The sequence below is a fragment of the Aptenodytes forsteri genome, unplaced genomic scaffold (assembly GCF_000699145.1).
Source record: "Aptenodytes forsteri isolate BGI_AS27 unplaced genomic scaffold, ASM69914v1 Scaffold2, whole genome shotgun sequence".
NCBI lineage: Eukaryota > Metazoa > Chordata > Aves > Sphenisciformes > Spheniscidae > Aptenodytes > Aptenodytes forsteri.
In genome coordinates this window covers 19,449,835-19,461,727 of record NW_008795695.1, presented here as the reverse complement: position 1 = coordinate 19,461,727, position 11,893 = coordinate 19,449,835, and the positions used below count along the sequence as shown (strand labels likewise).

At 39.1% G+C, this 11,893-nt stretch overlaps 1 protein-coding gene across 3 annotated transcripts in view; it reads right to left on the bottom strand.

Annotated features, from left to right (window-relative positions):
- Window positions 1-11,893, bottom strand: part of DMD (dystrophin) — a 1,230,427-nt gene that overhangs the window by 28,042 nt on the left and 1,190,492 nt on the right. For 2 of the 3 annotated variants that reach the window (XM_009283051.2, XM_009283049.2), the window contains 5 exons: window positions 11,323-11,459; window positions 10,505-10,543; window positions 5,814-5,879; window positions 4,434-4,499; window positions 1,126-1,284 (listed from right to left, as the gene is read on the bottom strand). In XM_009283051.2, the coding sequence (XP_009281326.1) occupies window positions 1,126-1,284; window positions 4,434-4,499; window positions 5,814-5,879; window positions 10,505-10,543; window positions 11,323-11,459 (467 nt within the window). The remainder of the gene's footprint in view (window positions 1-1,125; window positions 1,285-4,433; window positions 4,500-5,813; window positions 5,880-10,504; window positions 10,544-11,322; window positions 11,460-11,893) is intronic. The other variant, XM_009283050.2, reaches the window with a different exon arrangement.

Sequence of the window (11,893 nt, the reverse complement as noted above, 5' to 3'; positions counted from 1 at the left end):
TTTTTTTTTTTCAATTATTAAACTGTTCTTATCTCAACCCACGAGTTTTCTCACTTTTACTCTTCTGATTCTCTCCCCCATCCCACCGGGGAGGGGAGTGAGCGAGCGGCTGTGTGGTGCTCAGTTGCTGGCTGAGGTTGGACCACGACACTCTTAAAGAAGCAAGAAAAAAGAGCATGAAAATGCCAACAGACTTTATCATAAAAGCTGAAGATAGCAGAAGGCAAATAAAAATTTTTTTTTTTTTTAGAACTAAATGATTTCTATCTCAGAGTCTAATTTTGGTAGTTCATGGTTGCAATTACGAATCTGCCAGGGTCAAGATCTACCAGTTTTTACGCTGATGGCCCACGACTCCAAAGTACCATAGAAAGAGGACTGCAGTGTTGTGATGCTCCAACAATGCAGTCGGGGGTTTTTTTGTGATTAATGAAGATAACTTCAATTAAACTTGAATTTAAAAGTGGTAAATTATATTTGATATTGAAAGGCTAAAGAAATGGCAACAAATAACACCAAACAGAAAGAAAAGAGGACCCAAGTTTGAACCACCATGAAAGAACTCGTCTGCAGACAATGCAACTTTTTAACTCATTTTATCCCTAAAAATGCTATCAAAGTGAATTCCATCTAACTGTACAGCACAATTATTTCACAGATTCTTTACTTGAAATGCATTAAGGTCATTTCAAAACCTCACGTATCCCAGTGGCCAACCTTTTTGAGAAAAGCCTGTCTTTCCAAGAACCTCTGCCTGTCTTTCCCAGACAGGGGTGCAGAAATCTGCACACCCTTCCCTCTCGTAATGGCAAAATAAAGTAACACTGGCATGAAGTTCATTACTATCATGGAAATAAAGGAAACGGTAGAACAGGAGGGAATACGAAACACAGCCAGCAGAGCTTGTCACAGGTGGCACTATGAGTATTAGGTGATGCATGTATGTCTTTGAAGCTTGCCATTTTGGAGGTTTTCTGAAAGAAACAGTGCTGACTTATCACCGCACTGGAAGTGGGAACGAATTAATGACAATACCATGTCAGCCTCATCACTTATAGAGAGAAAGCTTTCGTTTGCCCCTGCAGCGCATGCTCGAGGGCTGCGGCAGCTGGCGGCGCAACCCACCTGTTCTCCTCCTCCAGGTCCGCGAGGATTCTCTCCAGTTCCCCTCTTTCCTCACTCTCCAGAGAAATCAGGATCTGGGCAGGGCTTCGGGGCTGGCTCAGGGGGGACTCCTGGTTCAGACTTTGGCAGTAGTGCTGGATTAACAAGTGTTCATCATCGCTGGAAAACAGAGGAGGATGAAACAGGCTGTTCCCTTCCTCATTTTCAACTTCACAGTGAATATGAGGAGATGATTCACTCCCAGTCTCTCATTTCTTACAAAGAGATTTGCTGAACTCTTTTGTAACAAGCAGCAGAGCAATGTACCTTAAAGCAAAATCTGCTGAACTGTTTCACTTAGTCTCTGATAATTTTCCGTCTCTGCAGAGTCCACCTCTCTTCCCCTCTGCTTCTCAGATACTTAAAGCCAAGTTCTGCCACAGCTGACAACCTCAGCTTTCCTCTTTTGCCTAACTTCAATTAGGAATTTGCTTGAGAAAAAAGGCCACCTTCTGCTGTCTGATCTGTGTTGTGGAAGGGTCATTCAAGCAAAGGCAAGGCATTTATTTTCACACCTACAAACTCTCCTTATGTAATAAAGGTGTCCTCTATTTATCTGTTTTTCTCTATAAAATTGTAAATGAGGTGAAATAAAAAAATATTGACTTATTCTAAAGAAATTATGCTATCTTTCACTGAGCATTTTTTTTAAATTACAAGTGATGTACACTATCAGAATACAAATATATTATATTTAATACATATGATCTCTCTCTCTATTTCTATTGCCCCCAAAGCTGTCTGGCATTTGAAACAGAAACATCTCTGGAAGAGAAAAGCAAATCCAGTTCTGAAGACCTTGACCATCTCCCAGAATTACGTGGGTGTTTTATGTGCTCAGGAGATACATCCAGGCCCTAAGCTATGCAGCTCACACCAGCAGTAACTGTGAGAAATCATGGAGGGTTTCTCTTGACACCCCAAGCCGAGGACAGAAAAAAAGGACACTGCTGTTGGGAACGTTGTTTTTCTGGTAGTACTTACTTACAACAAAATAATTCAGCCTAGTTCTTTTTCTGTTACGTTTGTAATCCAGAATTTAACAGGTATTTTGAATAGCTGTTATTGTTCAAAAATTAGAATTTTCCTTGTTTCCATTTTGTTCCTGAAAATGTTAATGATGCCATTTTATAGACTGCAGGAGTGCTAAAGCAATGTAGAGCACATTGACATTAGTTCATAAAAGGGGAATATTAATTTTTCACAACAGGCACCCTTTCCTTTTTCTAAACAAGATTTTAAAGGCTTGTCAGTTCCTAAATTTGTACTTTTCATGAAACACTTCAACTGTGATTTCCTTCAAACAACTGCTTTGCATTTATAAATATCCTTATGCATCTTAAGTGAATTAACAGTGAAAAAGTGGCATAACTATTGCAATATAATGTCACTTTGCAAGACATACTCTTTTTGTGTTATTTTCAGCCTGCACATATTTTGTATACATAATTGCAATGACACTACATATCAAAATGTTTTGTGGTATATATACACATTACCTCTTTATTTCCCTCCTTCCCTGTCTCCATCTGTCGCTCTAACTGCAATTATAAGCCCGATAATCCCAAACCCGTAAGAATGTCAACAAATAATACTTGAGCATAACCTGACGAACAAAACTGAAAGAACTGCAGTTGCGAATTCATGGTGAGCTCTGATTTTGCTGCAATTTGTATCTGGGTCATATTTCTTCCAAAATTCAGAATGTACAGATTTATTCTCATTTTAATAGTACAAACTCAGTAACAAACCGTGTAGTCAGTGGTTAACTTACTAACTGAATCATATTAATACAACTTTTAATTAACCAAAAAACGAACTGAACAGTAAGACCAAAGCGTAATACAAAAGATACTGCTTACGCATGATTTTGTGTGTAAGGAAACTGAAATATTACAGTGGGGACAACAGGAAATTCCATATATAATAGCATTACTTCTATCTATAACAATACAAAATTGACATACAACCTGGAAACAAAGTTTTCATTAACTGCGTGAAATTATACTGACTGCGTATGTATCAGTTCTGAGGTGTCATTTTAACTTTCTCCTTTTTGAATTAATATATTAAAACAATGTACTTGGTTGTAGGGGATTTTCTTTCAAAGTTGGTAAGTAACAATCCCACCAAGTCAAAAGATAAACTATTTGAAACAAAGAAACAGCTTTATTACTACCCAAGAACATCTCACAGGCTCACAACCAACCTTATAAAATACTAATGATTTGGAATCTCAATTTAAGTGAACGAAAACTGGCTAAAGTACTGTGCTTTAAAGGACCACTACAAATTTAATAAAAAGAAGATTCTGTCTGAATTTTCAAAAAAATCCACCCCTTAAACTGTGGTAAGGATGAGATTATGTAGAATAGAAAAAACACTTAGAAAAGTTGGGATTTGAGTTTTTTCATATTTGATTGATTTAGAATCTGTGCTATGGCTTCTCCTACACAGTTAAATAACTAAGACCAAATTTTCAAGCACGACAATGACTTATGTGCTTCTATCCTGTTTTCAGAAACATTACTCACAGTTAGTTTTCTAGTTCTATGTCCTTTCGTTCAGAGAATAAACAAGATCAAGAAAATCATGACAGGAGAAATATATTACCGTGTCAGAAAACCACAAAAAGGTCTCGGTGTGACATTAGATTGACCTACTTCTTAACAATTAAAACTTTTACTTATGACTTTACATTTAAAGTAGTACAATGAAAGCTTGCCAGTGATCTGTCCAGCTTAAAGTTTACTATTTCTAGTATTTCATGGTGAGGAGGAGTCCCTCCTGGCTTACACTTGCAATGTATTTCGGGTGTTTGTAGACCAAAGATTTCTGTTTAGCTCCACTAACCTTTTGAATGACACTTTGCCCACAACAACATTTTCTAGCTTACAGCAATTTAACCATGATTAAGCTTGCAGTTCAGATAGAAGGGTTATCTTTTTATCTTTGTCCTTAAGACACATCAGATGATGAGCATTTTTTCCAAGTAATACGGGAACTATTTGCTGAATAAATCAGTAATTTTTTGGAAGAAATTAGTAATTTTAATTTTGAAGGTATCAATCATCTGTTGCATAAATTTGGTATTAAGCTATAAGCCATAAATCTAGACATTACGATGCAAATTGAAAGAACATGAGTTCATCATTAAATTGAACCATATGTGGTACACGGCCATGCAAATTCAGCACCACAGAATTTCATTACAGTTATTAACCTTCACAAGAAAACGCATGTCAAAAATATTAAAACAGCCTACTTACATGCTCTCATTAGGTGAAATACTGTCATTTAGATAAGAACCATTAGTGTTCTCCATTTCTGCTAGCCTGTGGAAAAATAAACAAGACTCATTAAAATCAATTATGCTTTCCAGAAACTTTATTTGCTCTAACATTCCTGAAAGAATTAAAGAGCGTGATGTTTTTGATGAATTTGAAATTCAAATTGATTTACACTCACTGTTGACTATCAAAGTTTTGCAATAAGCTATCGCAAAAGATTGTTTGTTACAATGACCTGGCTAAACTCACTTCTAAGTTTTCAACCCTTTCTCTGAGGTGATATTCCAGTCCTCACGATTAATTAATTCCACAGTCAAAGAAAGGCCTTAAGATGCCAGGGGATTACACAAATTGCTTTGTACCTGGCAATGTCATCATCAGAACTGTAACCATCAGTCATTTCTCAATGGTTTTCAACACTCAGCCCCTCCTAAATGCTCTGCATTAATTCAGAAATACCTCTCCTGATCAAGTGATTTTGGGGGAGAGAAAGCAGAGGTTGGAATGACTATTTTTCATTACCTCAACCCTTGCAAATTCGCTTGCCTAGTGGAAAAACATTTTCTTTTTTGTGCAATTAACCCACTTTTTGATTCTTAAGAGCAGTATGAAAGCAGACAAGTGAACTAAAGCAGCAATATACCACTATTTTAAGCCTCCAAATCAAGGAAAAATTCTGTTTGTGGTATTCCACAAGGTGAATTACTTAACATTAAAACGGCACTTGAGATTCACATAGAGGTTGGAGGTTTCTGCTCTTCTGATTTATATGATTACACCAGGGTCCATAATAAAAACAAAACCCTATGCAGAATCATAGAATCACGGAATGGTTTGGGTTGGAAGGGACCTTTAAAGGTCATCTAGACCAACCCCCCTGCCGTGGGCAGGGACATCTTCAACTAGATCAGGTTGCTCAGAGCCCCGTCCAACCTGACCTTGAATGTTTCCAGGGATGGGGCATCCACCACCTCTCTGGGCAACCTGTTCCAGTGCTTCACCACCCTCACAGTGAAGAATTTCTTCCTTACATCTAACCTAAATCTACCCTCTTTTAGTTTAAAACCATTACCCCTTGTCCTATCGCTACAGGCCCTATTAAAAAGTCGGTAATCTGACTGCACAGCTTAACGAAGACCCCACAGGACCTAAAGGCCACTTCTGACCACACAGGTGCTCTGGCATGCAAGTTAGTTGACAGGCTGGTTAGCAGCAACCACGGGCAATGCTCTGCATCTCAGAGCCCCAAACCCTGTTTCTTTAAGAAGCACTCAGGTGGCAGCCAGCCTTTGGGATTTTTTTTTTTTTTTAAATGATTGTTTAGAGAAAGATCTGCCTAACATCCAGCTGGTCTCATACCTGCTAGCATAATGTTCAATGCGTGAATGAGTATCATCATGTGAAAGCTGAGGGGACGAGGCAGGCCTATAAGGCAGAAAACACTGATTAATCACAAATACCCCTTTAAAAGTAAAAAGACACTTAGCTATGCCTATACCCTCACATCTCCATGCCTTATGGTTTACGCTATGTTTGATAAACAGCAAGTTATAACTCCAGGCGCTGTGTGCCTCCTCAAGCTGTTGGTGCAATGTTTTGTGGTACCACACTGGGGATTTTGACCATTTTGCAATCCGTCTGTTGCAACGACTCTTCTTCACGCCAATCCCCGAAGAAGCCTTTTCCAAAGGATTTACGGATGAGCTTTCACCCCGGTTTTCCCTTCACACCTGCCTCCTTCATTGGTAATTCTGTTTCACGCGCAGCCCTGCACCAGCTGCACAAGCCCTGCTGGGAACCTCTCCTTTGCCTCCCGTCCCGATCCAGTGCCTGCTTCCAGCACATCCCACTTAAAAGAGCCTTTAAGGACTACTCCACAAGCAACTAGAAATAAATACAAGAAACATAAAATGTCTGAAACAAGCCTTTAATAACACACTGCAGAAACTGATGATTTTGCCTAGCGTCTTTCCAGACTTGTAATCTGAACCGTAGAGCAGTGTGTTATACAGGAGGACACTGTCAACTATTTTGGGTTTTCTGCCTGACAAATCAGATGGTATGAGGTCCTCTTCACTTTTTTATCGATGAAAAAAATTCATGGGACTTTTCTCATGAATTAGAGTATTGTTTCTTACAGCCTCAACTCTGGAAAACATCACCATTGAATTATGTTGCCTATGCAGTTCAGAGAGCACCCTGTGCTGCCGTGTGGGAGTTTGCCAATCTACGTGTATCAGGAGGTGCTGGAATAACAAAAAATGATGCAGCTTCCTAATTGTACGGCAATTTCGTATTTCTGCTAAATTTCAACTTCTCTTTATTCTGTCTCTGCCGACTCTCCTTCTGGAACTCCTGACTGAGGAAGGACTTTCCTCCCATTTTAAATTGTTGGATACTGTAGTTCAGGCTGGGTTTGCCCAACGGGCATTGTACTGCATTGCAAGAGCAGGTAAGTTTTATATTTACTGGTTATAAACCAAAACTGTAATTATCTTGTGGTTTGTAATGCTCCCGTGTTAGGAGTTTGATAATCCTGCAGTAAATCTACTAGATTGGTCATCTTCCAGTTTTCTAATCAGCCCGCAAAGGGCTCTAGAAAATTAGGATCTTTCCGCATTCATAGAGCTGTGTGCTGGATACACAAAATTCAATATCATTAATGTCTCTTCTCACAGAACAGCAAAGTTTTTCTCTTTAAGACATTACAGGCCAAGTATCACGAATCTCATTTTGTCTGAAATGAGCTTTGGCCTCTGACTGTACTTTTACCCATCACATGTTCAAACATTACACACAGAGGATAAATACTCGGTTCACAGAGTTCCTCAGTACAGCAGAGATTCATGCAGATGGGCAATTGCTTCTCTGCAACTTGATATCCTATTTTGTATAAGAACATCTACACTGAAGGGAAGGGAGGGGAAAAGGATGCAATTTATCTAGAGCAGTGGATTATGGAGCAAGATAACAACGGTTTTGTGATAAACTGATGGTATCCCTATTTTTTTATTTGTTTGACATACAGTAGATGTTAAGCTGGTCTAAGCTGGTACTATCAATGAAAGAAGAGGTCCTGGTTTCAATGCACACACAAATATTGCTGATAATACTGTGCGCAGACTAGGAAATCTGTGTTAAAAGTAACTTTAATTTTGAGCTGGATCGTTCTCCTAGTTCCTCTTACCCTGGCATTGCAACATGTATTTGTACCAGTACAAAGGAAAGGACAGCCCCTGGTTGGGACCAACTGGGCAATGAAGAGAAGTGATGTCCCTTTTGGCAGTAGTGCAAGGCCAAAGATGGGCCTGACTGCATGATCGCCTACTTGCTGCCTTGAAACTAAGCTTCACCTTCAGAAGTGAACAAGGTGTGTAATATATATGCATTTTAAAGACAACACAGCGTTGTGTAACTTGTTGGAACTGCTGCTGTCATTCTGTCAACTGCAGGCAGGGGATGAGGCTACATTTCCAGGTTTGTCTCCACTTCAGAGCATACTACAATGGAGATCTACCTCAAACAGCTTTTTAGAAGTTTGCTTATGAAAGCAAACCTGTTGAGAAGCACTGCAGTCTTCGTGTTGAATTCAGCTGCTCAGAGTTACACTTTTGCCAGTGTCTGAGCCAGCTTGAGAATGACTGTGCTGCACTGCAGGCTGTTGTGTAGACATACTCTTAGAGGACCATCTGTGCTAGAGCTCACTGTCTTTCCTTTCTGAGCACATGTACTCAGTCCACCTAATCAGTTTGAACCATCAGCAAGAAGGCTGAGAGACATAGCCAATATTTAGCCAAGATAACCACCCCTTTTGCAAGGGTTCCACAGCTGCATTGCTCAAGCTGGGGTCTGCAGGAACAGCCTGGGGAATTCCAGTCAAGTCAAGTGGCGATCGACTGGCAAATACCACCTCCTGCAATTCCCTGCACCTCCGGAGACCTGGCTGGCAGGATGAGGGCACTTTTCTTGCTGTTCAGCATTTCAGTTGATCCTTCTTGAAAGTGTAGAATCAAGTAATTTGTATTTGTGCCACTGACAGCCCACAGTCCAAGTAATAAGACATAAATTCGCACAAAAAATGTGCGTTGCCCCTTTAATGCCTGGCAAGTAGTATATCTGTGCAAAATACTGGATAATATGCAGTCAGAATCACTAACTTCTAATAAAAAATATATACGTATGTATTTGTAAACAGTTCCAGATATTATACCACATGTTGATGTCAGGATAGCACTAGCATTGCTGAATGCTGCTAGGTTATGCTCTTCTGGAGTACTTTGAAGATTACCAGAAAACTGGCACGAAAGCCCCAGAAAGAGGCAAGATCTTGGAAAACATGGAAAAGTTTTACGATAACCAGAATTAGAGGTTTGACTGCCGAAGTTGGAATCAGCCCTGTAACTGAGAAACAGCTCTAAACCTGGCTATCTCAGTAACTTGTGTTGTAGCCCTGGTGGTCTAGCACGAAGGAAAGGAACAAAGTTAGCAGAACAAAATGAAGAGCAATTCTTCCCAGCCACTATTCATTTCTTAATTTTCTGCTTTCTTGTCAGGCGACACAAAAGGATTGTGCTCAGGCAGACACCTGAGTTGGTCTGACAAAAGGTGCAACCTCTCCGTGCAAATCCTGCTTCTCAGTATTTCTCAAGTTTTCTTAGGTATTACATGCGAGTTAAACTCCCTGTAGTAGATGACACCAAACCTTTGGTGTGACACTATTGGTGTAGGCATACCACGATGTTATTGCTGTAAGTGAACTAGAATTAAGCATGTTATGGCAGCTTAATTTCAAGTTATGTCAGATAAAGCAATGGCATTCCACATTATCCAAGCTTTCTTTAAATGTTACTTCTAACTTTTCAGTTGTTCTAAAGGGTAAGAAATCTAGATCCACAGTTAAGTATACAGTAAGCTGCAATCATCCCTAGATGCATTTATAAAAGAAAATGCATCCTAAAGTTCAAAGCCCCTCTATTTCAGTCTGGCTCCAGCCTTATGGCGTTTTCTGTGGGTGAATCCTCAAAAATATGAGGTTTGCAGTACCATATGTGTTTCTTGGTTGCTTAAAGTAAATTTCCTAGAGGAAGAGCACTTCATTTGACTTCCCAATTTTTTGTGCTTCAAATGAAAAAAATATAAATCAATATTCAAATGTAGACATTTCACTATGGTTTATTCTACCAAAAATTCAATGAAGGTGCAAGCCATATACATTTCACCATATAGAAATATATAAAATTCTATTTATTAGTTTCTCAATAGGTATCAATATGTGAATTAAAAATAATCCTTATTTAACATTATTCTAAAATCATCCATGTAACACTAGTAGTAGCAAATGCCACAATGACAAATATATGTATCTTTAGTTTATGCTGAGGGTATTACTACAATAGTAAGACAATGCACGTGCAGAAATGGTGCAAGAATGAAATTCCAGTTCATAGCTGAAAAATCCTGCTTTTTTAACTGACGAAAAAAATACAGTAAACGTTTCCCCATTTCAACCTGCCTTCACAAATTTTACGGTATCTAAAAAACTGTAATAAAATATCCAGTGAGCTTTGGATTAACTGGGGCATGTGAGTGTGCGGGTGTGCATGGTTGTGCGTAAAACCAATTTATAGCTTTATCTACAAAACAACGTCATTCCTGAAACTGAATTAAATCCATCAAGTTCAATTCTTATCTTTCAAAAAGCATTTAGTATACATTCAGAGGGATCGACACTTATTCAGAAACACAGGCTTTTAAACAACAAACTCTCAAAAGCATTAGTAGGACTGCACCAAAATTCCTGTTAATTCGATGAACATACATACTCCAGAAAGAGCATACAGTGCACAATCCATGATTGCTGGGAATTCCCGGATTTATCCCATTCTATTCATTTGGAACCACAACCTTCCTTCAGAGAGTGTAGCAAAGAAAAAAATCATAAAGAAAGAAGGAAATGAACTTATGTGAAACTAAACAAAGGAACAAACAAAAAAAAGTGAGGGAACGCAGCAGCAGTAGCAGCAGCAGCACACTTCAGCAAAAGTACTCACGCAGAATCTACTGGCCAGAAGTTGATCAGAGTAACAGGACTGCAAGACAAAAAATGAGGAGGTGAAGAGAGAGGCAGAAGAAACTCAGCAGCAAAATAATTACAGAAAGGTTTAAAAAAAAAAAAAAATCACAACAACTGAAAAACAGAAATCCAACAGACCAACATGAATGACTGTGAAGAGCAACCAACCAAAAAGTGAGAAAAAAATTGAAATCTAAAATTAAAAAAGAGAAAGAGAGAGAGAGAGCGAGAACAAGCTGCATGCAATTGCCATTAAACAACTGATTAAACTTGTAAAAAAAAAAACAAAGGGAACTGGGTTACTCATTGATTTCTCCATGTGCATCATTATTGCCTTTTTTTTTTCCATAAAGACTTCAAAGTCATTTAATAAGACTAAATTTACAGGGTGAGAAAAGATGAAATCAGCTGGGAAGCTTGCAAACACAGTAGCCTAATTAAAAACATAAAAACACAGAAAGATACCCATTTGGAAGAAAATAAAAATTTAACGAAGAGATCATTAGTCTCCAAATTGCCATATCAAACTCTCAAGTTTATAAGGCTGTCAGTAAGATGGTAAGTATTTTTCTTTTATTAACTGAAGTTGAAGTTCCTGTATAAGGACAGGTGAAAACAGATAAAAGCAATGGCAATTGGAATCCCAGCTTGTGTCTTCCTGCCAGCCGAGGTTAACAAAAATGAAAAAAATAAAGAGGCTTTATGCATTTAGGAAGTGAAGGGAGTTGGCACCAGCTGGGGAGCTCAAAGAGCATACCAAATGAATTGCTACTTAGACACATTAGAGCTACTCACGTTTCCATGTTGTCTCCCTCCAATACAGTTTGCACAGGCAGGTAGCCCATTCGTGGGTGCTTTGCAAAATATCTTTTTGTTCGAAATTTGTTTTTTAGTACCTTGGCAAAGTCACGGACGTCTTCTCCTGAAGTTGTCTGAAAGCCACAAATCACAATGAAATCATCTTTCATGAGGTTATTACGTTTTTTCGGTTGCCTCATCCTTTGCTGGGTCACTTGGAAGAGCTGAGGCCACACCAAGCAGCGCTGCCAACGGCTTGACCTCCAGAACCGCAAATTTTATTTATATATCACTGTCACCCTACAATGTACTACACAGCGACACTGCTAGTGGGGAGGAAGGAGGAAAAAGGGAAGCTCCAAAAACCCCTGACAGGCTCATGCCTCATCTCAGGTGATCTTAAGAGGACAAGCAATAATTAGACAAGAATTTGTCATTTCCTCATCTGGCTCGGGGGACTCTCTGCCTGCTTTTTGTTCAGCACTAAAATGGCTGTAATGGAGGATACACAGCTGATCCGTGTGTCCAGCTAGCTGCTTCACTGTCTGCATCCTGACTCCTACCACAC